Source organism: Chiloscyllium plagiosum, unplaced genomic scaffold (assembly GCF_037043375.1).
Source record: "Chiloscyllium plagiosum isolate Xiang-an unplaced genomic scaffold, Cpla_swu_hap1 HiC_scaffold_25, whole genome shotgun sequence".
Taxonomy (NCBI): Eukaryota; Metazoa; Chordata; class Chondrichthyes; order Orectolobiformes; family Hemiscylliidae; genus Chiloscyllium; species Chiloscyllium plagiosum.
In genome coordinates this window covers 37,559,915-37,580,654 of record NW_028270163.1, presented here as the reverse complement: position 1 = coordinate 37,580,654, position 20,740 = coordinate 37,559,915, and the positions used below count along the sequence as shown (strand labels likewise).

Sequence of the window (20,740 nt, the reverse complement as noted above, 5' to 3'; positions counted from 1 at the left end):
ATCTGGGTGGTTCCTGATGTCAGTCATTGCAAAGGGCATCTGCAGAAGCCAAGAGAGAACTCTGTACATCCCCCCACACCCCTGAGGCCAGGCAAAGGTAGGCACAGAAGAATTCCACAATATTCTCACAAATGAAATGAAATGACAAAAATCAAAATGTGAACGATCTGACACACACTTCAAGTCATGAACAATAACAGTTTCTATAGGTCAATGCTTTATCCAATGGCACGGCCAGTGAGAAAGCCAGTTTTGCAGATAATCGCTCCGTCAGTTAGTGATAGGAGATAATCACAAGGGGCAAATACTCATAGCACTACAAAGTAACATCGGGGGACGCAGAGGGGAGAAACACAACCTTACACGGCACAGTATTTCTGAATTGCATTGCTCCCAGCATAACACTCAAAATGGTACCTGCAGCATTTGGTCATGACAAAACCTGCACTATTTATTCATTTATTTATTTCATATCAAATATACAACTGTATAGGAAAGCGAAAGTTAATGTCAAATTCAAGGGCACCATTTCAATATGTTTATTGATCATGACCAGAGTCTTTACCATTTATGTTACTGAACTGCAATGGCCAAGCAATACCATGTAAGTTCAGTTACTTACCGAGGAGGCCTTGCCTTTCCTTCTTTTTCTTTGCTTTCTGATTGGCTTCCAGCTTCACAACAGAGGAAGGTGATGGACCAATGTCAGTTGCAGTGAGACTTGCTGAGTACTCTGTGCGCAGCCCCAGGTTGGAGTCTTTGATTGGCAGTTCAGTGATGGCATCACTGCCATCAGCACTGTTATAGTTGTTGTCATCTTCACTCATATCTGAAGCAAAGAAAGATTGGGGGAAAATAGACAAGTTAGCCAAGAGGTTTGTGCAGGCGTCCATTCAATTATTCCTAATACTCAAATCATTTGGGCAAAACACAGAGTTGAAGGTGATGTTACTGCATCAGTGTTTGTTTTGACAATGAGTCAATGTGAAGACAAGCTATTGGGTAAAAGTTCATCACTCTGCATTATCCTACAGCTGGTTTGGGTTTCAGATCATACATTGCAAACTGTCAAGAAGACACATAATTCAAGATTTCAGTTGTTCCTATCTCCAAAATGGATTCTCTCATTTTGCAACAGTGCCTGTTGACTAATATCAACCTCACTTTAGCAGGTGAGCAAGCTTATAAGCTTGTTTTGCTTTGGGTGTGCTACTTAGGAAGAAAGGTGCAATGTTTTCCATTTGGGAAGCAAGATGAACATTCCAATTATAATGGGTTTATGTTGATGGGAAGCCTCTACTTTAACACAGAGTCATAGAGCTACACAGGATAGAAACAGACCCTTCAGTCCAACTTGTCCATGCTGAGCAGATATCCTAAACTGATCTAGTCCCATTTGCCAGCATTTGAATCATATCCCTCTAAACCCTTCCTATTCACAAATCCATCCAAATGCCTTTTAAATGCTGCATTGTACCAGCCTCCATCACTTCCTCTGGCAGCTCATTCCATACACGCACCACCCTCTGTGTGAAAAAGTTGCCCCTTAGGTCTCTTTTAAATCTTGTCCTCCTCACCTTAAATCTATGTCCTCTAGTTTTGGACTAGCCTACCCAAGGAGAAAGACTTTGGCTATTCATGCTACCCATGCTCCTTATGATTTTATAAACCTCTATAAGATCCATATAACCTCTACAAGCCTCAACCTCCAACACTACAGGGAAAATAGCACCTGCCTATCCAGCCTCTCCTTATAGATCAAACTCTCCAACCCCGGCAACATTCTTGTAAATCTTTTTGAATCCTTTCAAATTGCACAACATCTTCCCTATAGCAGGGGGATCAGAATTGAACAAAGTATTCCAAAAGTGGCCTCACTAATGTCCTGTACAGCTGCAATGTGGCCTCCCAACTCCTATAGTCAATGCACTGACCAATAAAGGCAAGTGTGCCAAACATCTTCTTCACCATGCTGTCTACCTGTAACTACACTTGCAAGGAACAAAGAACTTTCATCCCTAGGTCTCTTTGTCGGGCAACACTCCCCACGGCTCTGCATACAGGTGTCCTTCCGATACCTAAAAATCGAGTGCTCCTATGAAACCGTTCGGAAGTCAAAATGATGTAAAACAAAGAAGCAATTACCAATAACTTAAATGGGAAAAATGTTTGAGCATTCCCAGACCCAAAGAATAATCTATTAAATCATACCAAATAACACATAAAACCTAAACTAGCACTAGCATATAGTTAAGGCCATTTGAGGTTGGGGTGGTGGGAGATACAAGATACCTTAGGACACATCTTGCTAATGGATGCACAAAATAAATTGAGATAAAGCATAGATGCTCACAGACACAGTTCAAAGCTATGGCGGCTTGATGCTGAGATGCCTGAGTGTAGTTCCCAGTGAAGGCGCCTGGCGGCGCCACTCTCGCTGCACATGCTTTTTCGTAAAAGCGAAAATCCTCTTTCGGTTAGCGAAAACAGGTACTAAAGCGAATTGGCGTAAAGCGAACATTCGAAAAGCAGGGGATACCTGTAAGTATTAATTGAATAAGTCCTGTTCTTTTGTTTAGATTTGTTCAGTGCTGGAGCTGATTTCCTCACTTTCTTGGAGCAGTAAGTTTTTATAAGTTTTGTATTGTTTTTGAAACTTTATAAAGAGTCTTAGCCAGGAAAATCATAGCCAGCCAACCGGATTTTGAGTTCCTGTCACTACAACAGAACAAAAAGACAAAGGACTGCAGATCGATGAACTAATAGCTTCCCTCTTTGTATTGAGGTGCTTCACTCACTCTCAGTAATCTCCTGTTCGAGTCAAGGTGATATCTATGATTCACTTGGAGACATAAGCACATCCAATGATGTAACCCTGCTAAGCATTGATAACTTAGTGCTACTCTAATGAAGTACTGTGCAAACCCACTGCAGTAATCCATCAATGCCATAATAATACTGTTATAGAAAGGTCTCCCTTTTATTTCAAAAGCATATATTTTGAATCAGAGAAAAGTCTTGAAAACTTAGGATGTTAGATCAGGAAAGATTATGGGGAGACTGGTTGGAGGGGTACAAAGTGATGAAGGTAAAGCGGTGCAGTATACAGAAACTGACTGCTCACTGAGAATGAGTGAACAAGTATGTAAATTTAGATATGAGGTTTAGGATGAAAGGCAAAACAACGTTCTGAACCAAGGACTTTGAATGTGCACAATGCACAACCAGAATTAATGACTGGAGCAGGTACCACATCAACTTAGTTTGTTGAATGAAAAAAAGAGGAAGATTAGTACTGCTGCTTGTGTAGAGATGAGACACTAGGACTGAGTGGTTTGTCTCCATGTTATCATTTCTAGTGGTTCCACATGGTACTATACCAGAAATTAGCTGACCAGCATCTGAAGAGAAGCCATCACTCTCTGTGGACATCCATTCCTTTTCAGTCACTAATGCCTGAGCTTCCTGTTTCTGCTTCTTATTGCTGGCTTTCTGCACTTTGACTCCAACAGCCCGTCTCTTCGGTTGAATTCCGGGTTTCTTTTTCATGTCAGAGTTAGTCTTCTGAGCTGCTTTACTTTTTGAAAAAGGAACTTTACTAGTCGATAAACCATCTTCTTCGCCTGATTCTATTTTTGAGGCTGTGATTTAAAATAAAGTTGGCATCTTCAATTAGCAGGTCAATATTATGTTTGAAAGCTTGCATTCACTTAGACTTTCTCTCTTACAAGACTCACATTTAGTTAGACTTTTGTGTAGACGTTTCCATTATAATTTCTTACGTGCTTATCGATGAAGGACACTACCTAGTTAATCCTGTCACACTGATGGTAATGTCTCTCATGAGCCATGCCTTGGTTTTTTTGTACACCTCACTCTGTCCTGTCACCACTGCATGGATACTCCTTTGTTCCAAACTGCTCTACTGCTCAATGTGTCTGCAAAGCTTTCTATACTACTGTGAGTAACAGAAAATCAAATTAATGGCTCAAAGTATGATTGTTAAAGTGAGAATTAAAATCTACTTGCTTGCTCTGATTCAGTTACCCCACCCTCAAACCAGAGGACTGCTTGTTCCCCAAAGTGTGAAACATCACAGGAAATTAATAAAACTGAATAACTTACAAATGTACACCTTAAGGCAATGATATCTGGTAATCAATGAGCTTATGCCAGAAATATGTAACAGGAAGAATTCTTGTATCAATCGCTAACTCCCCACTGAGTAAATTTCACATTCAGGAGAAAAAGTTACAAATGGCTACCAATATGCTGAGGACAGTCTTAATGGACGGACAGCAGAACATCCAAGCCTCAGAGAAAGAAGGTCACATACTCGAGAGCTCAGTTGCCCCTGTTGGGACCAGAAGCAGCTCTGAGGAGTCACTCCATGATATTGAGACTTACCAGTGAGTCCGGGAGGGGTGGCGGAAACTGAAGTGGAGGAGGGGAGCATCAGGTCCTGGAGGCCAAGGGAGTTGGCATAAAGGGTTGGAGGGATAGTAACATTTAGAAGGAGTATGGTGCCCCCAATGGATACAGGACATCTCCCAAAGGAGGCAACTCACTTCATTCATGTACTTAGCTTAAGGTTGAGGAAACATGCCCCTGCTTCCTTTGTTCCACCTTTCTCAACTGCATAGATTACTGTGACGGAGGCGGATAGAGAACTTTAACTGGCTATTTATTGGCGACTAATGCTTTAATCACCCTCAGATTTGATGTGGGTGGTAGTTTGAGGTATAGCTGAGGGGTGGTCAGGAGGTGGGGGAACCAACTCTTCAATTTTACATGCCTACCCCTCACTCCTGACCTGGAAATATGCTGGAGAGCTGGTGAGGAAACTCTCCTATGTTTCCAAAGAGCAATTACAGGGAGCCTAAGTTCTTCAGCATCTATAACAAATGGATTGTGTGCATAGGTGACCTAGATATAAAATTAAGCTCCTGCCATCTGTACGTTTGCTCCAGAATGAGTGCTACAAAGTCATGCAATGATTGCAGCAAGTGAATATGGGACAAGACCCATATAAATAATGATCAAAATAATTTCAATGTACCAATAAAGACACAACATTGGCCAATGACCAGTTATTTGTTGCATTTGATTGAAGGTCAGCCTCTTTGGTATTAATACCTATGTAGAACAATGGAGGTTGGAAGGAAAAAGGATGTTTATTCCAATAAGCTAACATTAATTTTTAAAAAGTATGTTGAAGAGGAGAAGAATGGATGCTTTCTTACTCTTTTCTTTCATTTCCATATAAATGCTATTCATTTCTCCCGTCCTAACAAAAGATTACATTCATAATTATTTACTTGCCTGTGCTCTGAGATCCTGACTGATCTGTTGTGTATTTCTATCATTTTTGCAATGTGTCTCAGGTTTCCACATTTTTCATATCATGAAGTGAGTGAATGTGGTTTTTCTGACTCATGGAAACCTTTGCTTTTCTGAAGTTCAGAACCTAGTTCCAGATCTTCTAACAGTGCACTTACCCTTTTCAGAAGTTGCTGTACTATGCTTGGCTCTCTCTTGGCTGTGTGGGATTGAGGCGGTCTTTGCTTTTCCCAGTTGTTTCTGAATCTTGCCAGGCAGGGCTGTTGTTTTCCCCCTAAAATGGCTGGTGTTGGCTGATTTCAGAATGGCTGTTGTGTGTGATTTATTTGCAGCTTTACCCAATACCTTTTGCTTTGGCCTTGAGCTGTACTTTCCCAACTTAGATGTGAGGTTGGTCTGAGGAGTGTCCTTTTTCGCTTTTGGTTTCATCTGAAAGAAATCCACGATACATGTGAGGTTAATGCCAACATTTGCTCAGATTGGTGCCTATTGCCAGCGTTTAATTATTACAACACTAAATTCTATCTCATACCAATATTCCAAGTCACCAACAGTGACTCTGAAAGCTAATTAGTTCTTTCTCAAAACTGTAATGTAAACAGTTTGAAAAGTTAACCCTGTTAAAGTTATACTTCCTTTCTGATCTGCCTGAAGGATGCTATCAAATGAATTGCCACTGTACTGTTCATCACTTATATGTTTTCAGATGGACCTGATCCCCATGGGGAATCTGAAATATTTCCTGAAGAAAACACAGGTGGTCTGAAATGTAGAACATAGAATGAGAATGATCATTGCATTTCCTTCATCCATCAGCACTCATAAAAGAGGAACATGATGCAAAAACAAGAATTCACAAGAGGAGGTCATGGGCGACAATGTCCTCCATAAACCAAAATATTCTTAGACCACTGCTTCCCAAGCCTTTTCACACTGCAACCCCATTTCGCAACTTGAAACTTGTCATGGTGAGTGGAGGAGGAGGAGGAGATAACCAATGAGAGTCAGGAGAGAGAGGCCTCAGGCATTTCTGTCATGGACCCCACAATGCCTCCTGGGGCCCGGACCCCTCTTTGGGAAGTCCCGATCAAGGCAATAATAAAAAAAATTGTCTGCTTGCCCCTCTGAGCCAATCGCATCGATGGGTGGAAAGTGGGGGTGGGGAAGGAGGTGGGCTGAGAGACGGGACAGGACGGGACAGGTGGGGCTAGAGATAGGAACTGTTTTGATCATGAGGTGCCTGTTTTGATCATGGTTGGGACAAGCTTGAGGGACTTATTGTTTTTTTTCCTGCACATCAGTATCAAATGTTCTCGATAACTTTCTGATATGCGTGAGATGGAAGTTAAAAGATATACAAACATAGGAATTTGAAACTGAAGTAACTTTCTGAAATCATTTTGTGATTTTGTTTGGTTGCTATATTTTCTGATGACACAAAAATGGGTGGAAAAGTAAATTTTGCAGAGGATATAAAGAAGTTGCAAATGAATATAGATATGATAGGTGAGTGGACAAAGGTCCTTCCTGCTTTCCCCATATTCTTCAAGGACGTTGTCTGTTTTCAGTTGCCTAGACCTTAGGTATGCTTCCTTTTTATTGATTAAGCTGATAATTTCCCCTGTTATCCAAAGTTCCAAAATCTTGCCATTCCTGTCCTTCATTTTCACAGGAATATGCCTCTCCTTCACTCTAATCAACTGACCTTTAAAAAACTTCCACATGTCAGATGTGGATTTACCCTCAAACAGCTGCTCCAATCCACAGTCTCCAATTCTTGCCTAATTAAGTTTAGCTGAACTAGGTCCAGTATGGCTACTTCCTTTGTTGGACTACCTACACACTGTTTCAAAAAATCTTTCTGGACACACCTAATAAATCGTTCTCCATTCAACCTCCTGGCATTAAAGGACTCCCAATCAATATGAGGGAAGTTAAAATCTCCCACCACAACAACCATTTTATTTTCACATCTTTCCAAAATCTGATTACATATTTCTTCCTCGATCTCCTGCTGGTAGCTGGGAGGTCTGCAGTACAAGCCCAGTATTGTGACTGTATCCTTCCCATGCCTGAGCTCTATGTATAATGCCTCACTGTAAGATCCTCCAGTGTGTCTTCCATCAACACAACTGTGATATGATCCCTAAGCAGTATTGCAACTCCCCCATCTTTTTTGCTTCCTCTTCTGTCTCATCTAAGAGGGAACATTAAGCTGCCAATCCTGTCCCCTTTTCAACCATCTCTCTGTGATAGCAACAACTTCTTAACTGCATGCATTACTCCAGCTCTAAGTTCATCCATCTTACATGTTATATTTCTTGCACTGAAACAAATACAGTCCAAGCCTCCAGTTCCAGCCTCTTCCTGACTGATCTTCCTCTTAGTTATACTTGCCTTGCTCTTAAGCCCTTCCCCAGTCTCTATACTTACTGACCTGTTGCTCCAGTACCCCCCTTCACACCCCCATCATAATAGCTAAAACCCTCCCAAGTGGCACTATCAAACCTCCCTGCTGGGAGATTGGTTTTACTTCAGTGCCATATGAGAGATTGGATTGTCAGACATAAATTTAAAGATTGATGTAATGGGTATGGCATAGCCTAGGCATCTTTTGATGACTCATTATTGTGCATTCTTGAATGAACAACGAGAAATGATTACTTTTTTTTCTTCTCAGTGTAGTCTTTCAAATTTCCAAAGGACTTTTTCAGAGAGACCTAGAGACAGAAATGAAAACAGCTCTGTCCTTGTCCTTCACCTCGTTTGTGTACCTGATGCATTCACACTGGCTATACTATGCTGTTACCACAACAACTTTTGTTCTTTGCATTAAATGCAGCTATAGAATATCCCTGAGCCCTGTCAGACTCAGTGTGCCTTCCAGAGCTCAGAATGGTAAATGACGTCTTTAAAGCTGAAGGTTTATTAATGAATTTAAAAAATGAAAACAAAGTACTAAATCAAACCGTGTTAGGAAATTTAGTGTACAATGTTTGAAAAATCTCAGACTCAGTATTGTAATCAGAATATAGAAAGGAGATTGAGGGCTTGGTGTCATTGTGCAATGACAACAACCTCTCTCTCAATGTCGGCAAAACAAAGGAGCTGATCGTTTACTTCAGAAAGAAAGGAGGAAAACATACCCTCATCTACATCAACAGAGTGGAAGTTGAGAGGGTTGAGAGAGTCAAGTTGCTCGGAGTGATGATAACAGACTAGCTGTCCTGGACTTCCCATGTAAATGCGATGATTAAGAAGGCACAACAACACCTCTTCTTTCTCAGGCAGCATAGGAAATTCGGTATGTCCATAAGGACCCTCACCAACTTTTACAGATGCACCATAGAAATCATACTGCCTGGGTGCATAACGGCCTGGTATGGATTTGCCCAGACTATTAGAAACTACAGAAGGTTATGTGCACAGTGCAGACCAGCATGGAAGTCAACCTGCCATCCATAGACTCCACTTGCACATCTTGTTGCTATGGAAACACTGCCAATATCATCAAAGACTCTTCCCACCCCAGTAATGTTCTCCTACAACTTTTTTCGTCAGGTAGAAAATACAGCAGCTTGAACACACACCAATAGGTTCAGGAACAGCTTCTTCCCTGCCGTTATTAGGCTGATGAATGGACTCTCTAACTTCAAATAGTGTTGATCTTGTTAATGTTGATCTTGCTTTGCGCACCTCCTGCACAGTGTAACCTGTATGCTTCACTCTGTCTAAGCACCCTATGATCTGTATCTCCTTGCTTACTATGATCTGCCTGTACTGCTCACAAACAAATATTTTCACTGTGCTTAGGTGCATGTGAGTATAATAAATCAAATCAAATTCTTCCTATAATCTAGCAGATCTTGCTGTCACTGTAAAATATTTTTTCCTCTAATATCTAATGAAATCCTGTGAATCGATCAACTTGTAAAAGAACCAAAGTCATTTTGTGCCCTCAGGTGCTTTACTTTTGATGTTGCATCACTGTTGTAACATAGGAGTCAGCAGGTGTGTTGTTCACTGTCCAGTATTTTGCCCATGTGACTACATATACAATACACACTGAACAAAGAACATTGGTAAACATGACGATTGTGCAGTGGACATGGCTGGTGAGGGCTGCTGTTCACTTCTTGTTAAGAAGCATGTTCTTTCCAGTAGGAGTCATGGATTCATATTTATGAGTGAATTCACTGGCTGATTTCTCTCTCCCTAAATGAGGATGTTGAACTTGATGAAGTTATTGTATCTTCAGCCATAAGCTGAGGCCAGGAGAAAGTGGAAAAGAAGTTGGAGGAATATTGCTTAGCAACGTGGTTCAGCTCCATACATGACCTTGCCTTTATTAACTTAGCCATCAAAAGAAAACAGTTCAAACATTAGACACATTTCTTTGTTACACAATCAAGAACGATTTACTGACCTCTGACCCAGTCTTATTTCCACTGTACTCCTGTTCCTTACTTTCCCTCCCAGGAAGTTTGCATTTCTTCTTCTTGGGCTCCCCTTCATTCCTCAGTTCCTCACAGAGGAGGCTCAGGCCTGTCCTTATGGATCTAGAAATAAACAAAAGAAAAGGCTGCCTTCAATACTCTGCATTATCTAAGGTGATTACTGTAACAAACACATCCTGACAGGGCAACTTGGTCTTGCTGAGCAAGCCCCAGTTTAAAGTGATAATCTCTGAATCACTAATTAAACTAGATTAACACTGGACCATTCACTGCTGCTTTTGAGCATTTCAATAAATAGGTTTCTACTCTGAGTCACTTAGCATTAAGTTTCTAATTGACCACTGGCACATTAACTCTGAGGAATTTTCCACTTTCTGAGAATTAGGTGCATTTTCCTTTCATTTCTTTCTCCCCTCTCTCACACCCCCACCCCACTTCGCAAAAGTACATTGATAGATATTAAAAGACAATGAGAAAAATGTGCAGAACAGATGGTAGCAACTCCACTTTCCATACATTTCAAATCCCCGTCCACCCCTCCCCTCCCCTCCCCTTACACTGGAGGTACTGATTCAATTCAAGGTCAGATGAATTGTGATGACCAAAAAATGCTCTCTAAGCATTTGCACTCACCTCTGCTCTCGAGTTAGTTCATGCATCGGGCACTATTAAATTACCATCCTGATGCATGTGTTGCAGTTTTCTTTGAAGCAGAAAGTGACAGTGGGTCAGGGGAAATAACTAGGGTGACTTACACTAACATTTTTTTACTGTAAAATCCTTCTACGTTGTAGTTTCAGAGAATAAATGATTTTAATCTGACATTCGGATGTGGTGCAGTCAGGAAAGTCAAAGCTGACCTGTTTATTCATCCTCTGTAACGGTTTCCTCATAGTGACAGCCTGTGAAGGATCCTCAGCGTTGCTGGTGGAATCTGAGATGTGCTGCTTTGCAGTGAAACCATAGCTGCATGATCTCATCTGGATTCGATCAGAACAATCTCATATAGGATAGCAGCCAACACACAAAAAAAATTCACTTTTTTTTCAAGATTTGGGTAGGTAAGGTCATGGAATTGAAACGTGACCTCTTGTTATTTTGATGTTCCGTTTCAACTTTCCATCTGTTTGCTATTTGGCTCATAATTTTGTTAAAACTCCTGTTCGATCGCATCTGCCTTTTGAGCGCTTTCGTAGCAAGGTTAATACACAGATTGGAAATGTCAGTGATCGCACAGGAGTAGGAAAACAGTAAAGCAAACCTTAATCATTGGGTATTGGAGAGGGAGAGGCTTTTCTGCTGGTTCTTTGGTCTGTGGGCATTGCCCCTAGGTCCACAACACCCGGATACTACTGCTGAGAGTAAAACTAGCTAAGCAGTGAATATCGTGCGCTAAAGCCTAGAGCACACTGATGTATTAAATCTCCTATCTAGGCTCTTGTTCTACCTAGCGCCTGAAGAAATAGAACCATCCTCTTAGACTCCATAAATGTACATGAAATGGCTTAATTCAAAGTGAATCATACAGCAGTCTAATTCAGCTAATAGTGGCAGCACGAGGAGCTCCTATTTAGGTGACTGTGTATAGAAGTAGCTCCTCTTTTCAAAATACGTAACTTAATGTTTTCAGTAGCAGGTTCAAATAACCAAATCATCATTTATCAGAACTCTTATTACACGCATTTTGTGCTGTTACATAGCTGTGTTAATTTTCTAATGGTGCATGTGTTTAGGATATGAGACACGGAAACAGGCCATTCAGCCTAGCCAGTTCACGTTAGAGTTTATGCTCTATTCAGACATCCTCCTAACTTGGGAGAAAGTGAGGACTGCAGATGCTGGAGATCAGAGCTTAAAAATGTGTTGCTGGAAAAGCGCAGCAGGTCAGGCAGCATCAAAGGAGCAGGAAAATCGACGTTTCGGGCATAAGCCCTTCTTCAGGGCTTCTCCTCCTAACTTGTTTCATCTGAATCTAACATCATTATGATATTTCCCACTCCCCGATATACTTATTACTCTTAATTGCTTCTAAAACATTTGCTTCAGTCCCTCCCTGTAGTAACAAGTTCAACATTCTCACCACTCTTCAGGTAAAAGCATTTCTTCTGAATTGGTTTTCTTGGTTGACATCTAATGTGATGGTATCTAGTTCTGTCTGGCCCCATGAATGTAAACATTCTAACTATTTCCACATTCGGAAAATGTTCCATAACTTTGATGAACCTACAAGTTCACTTGTTTGCTTTTTGTTTTGAAATAAGAGACACAGCCCCCTTATTCTTTCCAATACATATACCCACATGCCTTTCTGGTACAGCTACACAATCTTTTATCGGAAATTCCGAAATCGGAAATGCTCCAAAATCCGAAGCTTTTATTGTAAAGTTTTTTTCTGTATAACAAGGCTGTGTGGAACACCAACAGGTGACCCAACCCCACACCCACTCGACCCACATCACTCAGATGTGATGTGGCGGCATGGCCCAGCACTGACGGGTGTCAATTGTGTCTCAGTGCTCGTATTTAGTCACACGTGTGTCTGCCATTTAGCAAGATTTTTTTATTTCACTGTGAAAATGTCATTTATTCTGAAATCCCAGAAACAACTGGTCCCAAGGATGTTGGATAAAAGACTGTGTACCTGTATTATCTTTGCAAATCTTCTATCCATCTTATCCTTTTGTTTCTTTGTAAAATACAGCAACTACAACTGCAGAGTGGTCTAGTCAAGGTTCCATAAAGGTTTATCAAAACAGAATTTCTTTTCAATTCCACCCCTCTAGAATGAAATCCTCATGCATGGCCTTCTTATTCTGTGGTGATTGTAGTCTTTGTGCTCTGAGATCCCCAGCTAGACTTCAACAGTGTTTGCAGTACAATTCAAATCAAAGTTAGGCTGACTGAATCAGATCACTCTAAGCATGTAGTCGTAAAATTTCAGGTGCCAACTGAACTTTGAAATTTTTTTTGTAAACTTAATATTTCCATTGCCAAGAAACAACAATTTAATTTGCTGCTGTTTAGAAACAAAGTTTAATTAGTTTCTTTGATGTTGGATAATGGAACTATGCACTTCGTTTTCAATAACGAATGACAGTTTAGAGCTGTCAGCATAACTTGGGTTGCCAATCCCACAAATTGGAACCACCACAGTGACATATTTGTGGGAATAATTCTGTACCGACATTTGAGATATCGACCAAATATGTAACGGGCAAATCAGAATCAGCTCACCCCTTCAGTCAAGTGAAGCCGTCTTCTAAGTGGCAGATTTTCGAAGCAAAGAGCTTTGGTGTTCATTATGATATGACGTGGACGGATTGATTATATTACACAGAACAGTTAGAAAACAGTACGGTTCATTATTTTAGACTCTCCATTGTGTTGCCAAAGAAACTGGCAAACTCCTTGATTGTAGGTTCAATTTTCTGAGCCCTTCTTTCAATCAACATCACCTACAACTCTTTAGGGCAAATTATTGCTTAATTGAATCCCAATTGGACCAACAAAAGAGAAACTGTGTCCATAATTTCAACTTTTATTTATTTAATTTAGTGCATGAGCAGCTTGTAATCGGATTCTGAATGAAATGGGTCATGATCCTGGGTTCAAATTGCACAGTCAGCATTGGTTCTCTTAGCAAATCTCACATGACTGCTCTTACACTGACCTTAAGGCCTGTTGCCCTTTCCTGACCTTATAGCCAAGTGGCAGCAATGTCCTCAATTGTTCATGCATGAGAGGGAATGAGAACACTGTTCAATGACAGGAGCACTAATAGAATTTAGCAGAATAAACTTTATGTGGTTTGTATAACAAAAACAGAAAGTTGAAGGCCTAGAAACTGCAGTGCAACCTTTGTATCTTGTCAAGTTCTATTTAATCAGAATCAAGCTTTTAGCTTAAGAACAGTCTCTCTAAAAGTCTCACTTGCTGAAAATAAATATGTCTAAATTGGGGCATTGCTAAGTGTATAAATTTGACTCTTCTCAAAAAGACAATAAGTTATGCTGGAGAATAAAACCTAATTTATTTCCAATATGTGTGTGTATTTGCAAATGCGATGAGAAATCTATGATGAACATCATTATATTGAATGTTTGGTCTGCACCGTGAGTAATGAGATGTTGAGTTGACCTAATTAGATGGATAGTTAAGTGAGGCATGCAGTAGTGAGAAGGGGGACCACTTATCAGTTGATTAAGCATTTTATGGACTTAAGAAAATATTACTCATAAATGAAAAGCTGCATTCTATGCTTAACTGGAGCAGGTCTCCCAGAAATGGTTTGAATAAAAATCCTAGTGGACTTGAATGTGGATTTATCTAGCCAAATATACAACTCATGCATAGATTACAGTGAATGCGATTCAGCTTTTCTGACAGTTTCCATCAAATTGCATTGTACACTTAACGTACTGGCGTAAATCTGGCAAAACTACCCTGAGATTTGTTTATATACAGTTGATAACATCACTCTTTTGAAGATGCTTAATTCTGGGACAAGCAGACACTGTTCCAACAGCTCAACTTCCTGATCTGCCATTGTTAACTGAATGTAAAGTTCTTGCTACATTGGACTATTTGTGGAATTGGTATTTTAGAAATTTCAATTTTCTGCATTCCAGAAATTAAAATGGCATAATTATTTTACTAATTCTGCCTTTTTGAACCTTGTTTGAAAATTTGAAGAAATGACAACTCAGCCAAGAATAAGAATGCTCCTTTCAGATAACTGACATGTCAATAACATGTGTTCAATTTACTGTACAACTACAGTGTGATACAGTTCAACCATTCACATTGCCTTTGACTTCTGCAGTGTGTACTCCAAATGAGCTTAACTTTCAGCATTTGGCATTGCACTTCATACTTTGGATTACATAATGCAAAGCTGTGCCAACAGTTGAATAGAGATGTTATCACTGTGTCACTACCAACTGAAATCAGATAGTTAAATGCTTAAGATTTTGGGCCCTAGCTTCATATCAGCTGATGCCAGTATCAGGCAACAGCTGATCATAATTAATGTGCAGAATATTAAAACAAATGTTTAGAGATTATAATTGGATCAAGAAGAGAGAAGTGAAGTAAATATATTCATAAGAATGGAAGGCAAGACAGGCTCAATCAACTTCTCAGTTCTGAAGAAGCGTCACTGGATCCGAAACATTAACTTTGATTTCTCCTCACAGATGCTGCCAGACCTGATGAGATCTTCCAGCAACTTCTGTTTTTGTCACTTCTTAGTGTAATCTTGCAGGACATATGCACACTGAAATTCCTTCCTTTTCATTACAATAGTTCCCAGCTTACGTGCCTATTATGAAAGGTCACCTGTTGGAATGTGGCTACTTTAAACGATATGCTGTATGGTTGATGTTGCAGTGCACTGGGACCCAAATTCAGTAACAAGCAAGGTAGTCCATAATCAGTGACAGCTCCCAAGCCAACATGCCTTGCATTAAGGCACTAATCAATCACAGCCAGCTATACAGGGTAAGCATGTCATTTGTAAAGCCTGATTCAGACTCCTGAAGCAACTGTTCTACTTTGAACTCAGTTACGGCAGGAGGCTCTCAGAAGGACACTGGAAATGCTTTACAGATATCCTCAAATCAGCAATGAAGGAATCAGACTTCCCTACCAACCCATGGGAAATGTGGACTTGTGATTGACCAAAATGGAGATGGACGTCCTATACACATTGACAGACTCCATCAGGAATTGTGGAGAGGTGAAGCCAAGGTGCTGGAGGGAGTGCACAAGCCTCCAAACAGCCCATGCACCCAACCCTTTGAGCAAAATGTGATCACTTTTGCAGACTGTGCATTTTACTAATCAGCCAATTCAAAATCCACTGAATCAGAGTGAAAGCAAGTCATCCTTAATCCTGAGGGTCTGGCTATGAAAAAAAGAGGAGTACTGGGACCCGTGACACTGACTCATATGTTGGTTCCTATCTAGCATCCCCACACAATGAATTTTTAACCTCAGTGCCACCACTTTAAGAGCTAAGTGGAGACCAGGCACACCTTCCCAGGAAGTAAAGGAGAGCCATTATAGAATATAAAATGGGAGATAATAACATAACTTCCTTGTCCTGCCAATGGGTGGATTAGTGTTTTACATTTACCCTCAACTCACCTCTAATATATAAATGTATACTATATCCCATAAAAGCATATCATTCTGCTATAATGTGTGTTTTATTAATGTGAATTCGCTATAACGCAATTGACAAACTGGGGACACTGTTTCTAAAGGACGAACTTTTAAAGTGTGTATTGGTTATAACGTGATTCCAGCCCCATTAGTTTGAATGGTGCTGCTATTATGCGATTTTGTTATTACATGGGGTTGCACGAGAATGAACTACCGCGTTATAGCAGGACCGACTGTATATTTTACTGTAATAATTGTAATTGTATGGTTATTATTTAGTATAGACAATGGGGAAATTGTCAGGGAATCAGTAAGAACTTTGTGTTGCCTCTCCTTGTGAAAGCTCAGCACATCAAGTGTCAAAGAGGCACTTAACTGGTCAGCAATCCTCAGCAGCACCAGGAAGGTGGCAATTGCCACTGGTAGTGCAGCCACCCAAAGCCCAGGCTTATTGAAAGGCCCGGTGCCCTGCACCTTAATCAATCTGGTCCTTACATCAGGGGCCTTAATAAATCTGGTCCTTACATCAGGTACTGAATATTTTTGAAGAAAGATACCGCAGGCAAGCAATCCTGACATGCTGCCACCCACCCGGTTTCTTACCAACAGTAGGCTAGTGATCATCTTCATTAATTGCCCGCTTCTAGGCCTTAATGGATGGTGGGGGCAAGAAGGATGTCTCCAGTCTCCCTACACTGACTTACTCAGGGCAGAAGTGAGAAGGTGCTGCACTTCCACTAGATTCATCGATCCTACCACCAAATTTTCCAAGGCAGAGGCATTAAATTCAGCCCAATGTTTCTGTAGTTACTACTGGTAGGAATTACTTGCTTATTCAAAATGGTTTTTAAAACTTGTCTACATAGAGATGAGTGGGTTCTCAATACTCCACCAGGAGTAGTTCAACCTATTTCCATCTGCTGTAGATATGCACAGATTTTACTCTCCATGTCAACCTGGCCAGTAAAATATCTCATCAGTAAGAAAAATGTACCTAATATTTTTACACAACGAAAGGGTACAGTGGCAGCTGGACTAGAAATCACTGAAGATACATTATTACTTTGTTGAAAACAATTAAATCACGTGCCCAACATTTTAATGCACTCAGCCTATGACCTCCCTGATAAAAATCTCTGCTTTAATGAGCGATTTAGGACTGATGTGAGGTTGAAAGTTTCTGTAAATGGTTTGCATGTAGATGTCTGCTACCTGTTGAACAGAAGCCAGATTATTATCAGGCAAATAAGGCCACGTAATGATTGCATTTAACATGTAAACAATGGATAGGTAGAAACATTAGTTAAAGATTTGAGCAATTCTAAAACTTCAGACACCAATGTAGAGCACAATGAGAAATGTTTTGACCAATTTTCTGCACTAGCCATGTGTCATGTTCCATTTTGAGCCCAGATCCTACCTGGAGGCAAGCTCATAAAACAATGGGAAACAGTGAGGGGGGATTTTTAAAGAGAACAGTATGTGTGCTGTAACCAAGGAGTTGATTCATGTGATTCCCCAACGGCTCTGAATGAATTGAATCTGATATTCAAATACACACTGGGAACTCTTAATCATTTTATGCAAAGAAGTTGCGCAGATATCATTGACAGATGTTGACTTTAATGTGGCAGATCACGTGTAAAATATTCTTTGGCATTCCTGTCGACAGGTTCATATATAATGTGTGTGTGTGTGTGCTTGAAATATTTTTAAAAAGAATAGTCAAATAAAAATGAGTTCCTATTAGCTGAACTCTGCCCAGTTCTGTTGTCAAAACCCATTCCTGCTGCTCTTCAAAAGTTGCCAATAGGCAAAACAAAAGCAATGCTTGAAGGATAACAGGATGGTGAGGATTATCAGGCAGCCACAAGGGGTGGAAAGGATGCCACACAGATTGACAAGTAAACTCAACTGGGTTGTGAAATCTACCTCAACCGCTAGATATCCCACTGCTTTTGTTCCAAATTGTGTTCCTCCAAGTGTTCACTGTAAACTTTGTAATTTACTATCTTTTGCAGGTCCATGTTTGTTCATGCCAGTCTCCTGCAAATCCAATGGCACTCCAATATCATTGTCCTCTCTGAGGCCAACATCCCCAGCAATGAGACACTGGTTACAGTCCAGCACTTGTGCTGGGCAGGCCATATGCCTGCCACAAGACTTCCAGACCATGCTTTGTCACAGCAAATGATTATTAGGAGGGTCTTCAAAGTTGTCCTCAATGATTCCCTGAAAAAATGCAACTTCCCTACCAACTTGTGAAAATATTGTGCCCAAGACTGGAGAAGAAGCATCTGTGAAGTTGCCAACCATTTTTGGTGTCTCCAACAGCTGGAAACAGCAGAAAATCTGAGTGAAAATCCGAGCATTCACCCATCCAGATCTTCAAACACCACCTCCCCCACCTCTGGCAGGATGTGTGGATCCAGCATTAGGTTATTTGGTCTTCACAGTGCCCACAACTTCAGCGTGGAAGAAAGTTATACTCCAACAATTTAACACCACATGGCATGACATATTCCCCAACTCAACCATTACTATCAATCCAAGGGGTCAACCCTGGGTCAATGGAGAGTACAGGAAGGCACCAGGATGTCAACCTATTGAAGCTACCAAACAGGACACCTTGTATGCCAAGCAGCATAAGCAGCAAGTGATAGACAGAGCAAAGCAAACTCACAACCAGATCAGATCTAAGCTTTGTAGACCTGCCACATCCAATCATGAATGGTGGTGGACAATTAAACAACTCACTGGAGGAGGAGGCTCCACAATATCCCATCCTCAGTGAAAGAAGAGCCCAGCACATCGGTGCAAAACAAAGTTGAAGCATGCACAGCAATCTTTAGCCAGAAGTGACAAGTGGATAATCCATTTTGGCCTCCTCTGGTAGCCCCCATCATCACAGGTACCAATCTTCAGCTAATTTGATTCACTCCACATGATATCAAGAAGTGGTTAGAGGCACTGGATACTGCAAAGGCTATGGTCCCTTTCTAAATTCTAGCAATAATCCTGAAGATTTGTGTTCCTGAACATGCCACACCCCATGCCAAGATTTTCTAGTACAGATACAATTCTGGCTTCTACCCAACAGTGTGGAAAATTGCCCAGATAAGTCCTGTACACAAAAAGCAGGACAAATCCAACCTGGCCAATTACTGCCCTGTCAGTCTACTCTTAATTATCAGAAAAGTGATGAAAAGTGTCATCAACAGTGCTACCAAGCAGCACCTGCTCAGCAATAACCCGCTCAGTGATGCCCAGTTTGGGTTCTGCCAGGGCCACTCCGCTCCTGACCTCATTGCAGCCTTTGTTCAAACATGGACTGAAGAGCTGAATTTCAGAAGTGAGGTGAGAGTGACAGCCCTTGATATCAAGGTCGCATTCGACTGAATGTTATATCAAGTCTCCCTATCAAAACTGGAATCAATGGGTTTCAGGAACAAACTCTCCACTTTTAGTAGTCATATCTGGCACACAGCAAAATGATTGCAGTTACGGAGTCATACAGCCATTGAGCTGTACATTACAGAAACAGACCCTTCAGTCCCAGTTCCATTCAGACTGACCAGATATCCTCAATTAATCTAGTCCCATTTGCTAGAATTTGGCCTCTAAACCCTTCCTATTCATATACCCATCCAGATGCCTTTTAAATGTAATTGTGCCAGCTTCCACCACTTCCTCTGGCAACTCATTCCATACACATACCACTCTCTGTGTAAAAAAGTTGACCCTTAGGTCCCTTCCCCTCACACCTTAAACCTATGCCCTTTAATTTTGAACTCTGCTACCCTGGGGAAAAGATCTTGGCTATCCACCTTGTCTTTGCCCCTCATGATTATATTAATTCCTAAAAGGTCACCCTTCAGCCTCTGACATTTCAGGGAAAACAGCCCTAGCCTATTCAGCCTCTCCCTATAGATCAAACCCTCCGACTCTGGGAACATCCTTGTAAATCTTTTCTGAATGTTTTCATGTTTCACAATATCCTTCCTGTAGCAGAGAGAGCAGAATTGAATGCAGTATTCCAATAGTGGCGTAACTAATATCCTGTACAGCCACAACTTGACCTCTCAACTCCTATAAGAAGGGCTCATGCCCGAAACGTCGATTCTCCTGTTCCTTGGATGCTGCCTGACCTGCTGTGCTTTTCCAGCAACACATTTTCAGCTCCCAACTCCTATACTCAATGTCCTGACTAATAAAAGTAAGCAAACCAAACACCTTCTTCACTATCCTGTCTACCTGTGACTCCACTTTCAAGGAACTATAAATCTGCACTCCAAGGTCTCCCTGATCAGCAACACTCCTCAGGACTTACCGTTAAGTGTATAACTTCTGCCTTAATGTGCTTTTCCAAAACGCAGCACTTATATTTATCTAAATTAAACTCCAGCTGCCACCTCTCAGCCCACTGGCCCATCTGATAAAGATCCCATTGTATTCTGAGGTAACCTTCTTTGCTGTCCGCTACACTACCAATTTTGGTGTTATCTGCAAACTTACTAACCATACCTCCTATGTTCACATCCAAATCCTTTATATAAATGACAAAATGAGGTTGTGGAGGTTTGTCATCCCAGCTCCAGGACATCTCTGGAAAAGTTCCTCAGGGTGGAGTCCTAGGCCCAACCACCTTCAGCTGCTTCATCAATGACCTTCTCTCCAGAATAAGGTCAGAAACAGAGATATTTGCCAATTAACACACAATGTTCAGCACCATTTATGCATCCTCAGATACTGAAGCACTGCATGTTCAAATGAAACAA

General features: G+C 40.9%; 1 protein-coding gene across 6 annotated transcripts in view; it reads right to left on the bottom strand.

Moving 5' to 3' along the window:
* Positions 1-20,740, bottom strand: part of bahcc1b (BAH domain and coiled-coil containing 1b) — a 248,990-nt gene that overhangs the window by 65,353 nt on the left and 162,897 nt on the right. For 4 of the 6 annotated variants that reach the window (XM_043714770.2, XM_043714769.2, XM_043714772.2 and 1 more), the window contains exons 15-18: positions 9,767-9,899; positions 5,499-5,769; positions 3,381-3,641; positions 623-829 (exon numbers count right to left, since the gene is read on the bottom strand). In XM_043714770.2, the coding sequence (XP_043570705.2) occupies positions 623-829; positions 3,381-3,641; positions 5,499-5,769; positions 9,767-9,899 (872 nt within the window). The remainder of the gene's footprint in view (positions 1-622; positions 830-3,380; positions 3,642-5,498; positions 5,770-9,766; positions 9,900-20,740) is intronic. The other 2 variants (XM_043714774.2, XM_088000616.1) reach the window with 1 other exon arrangement.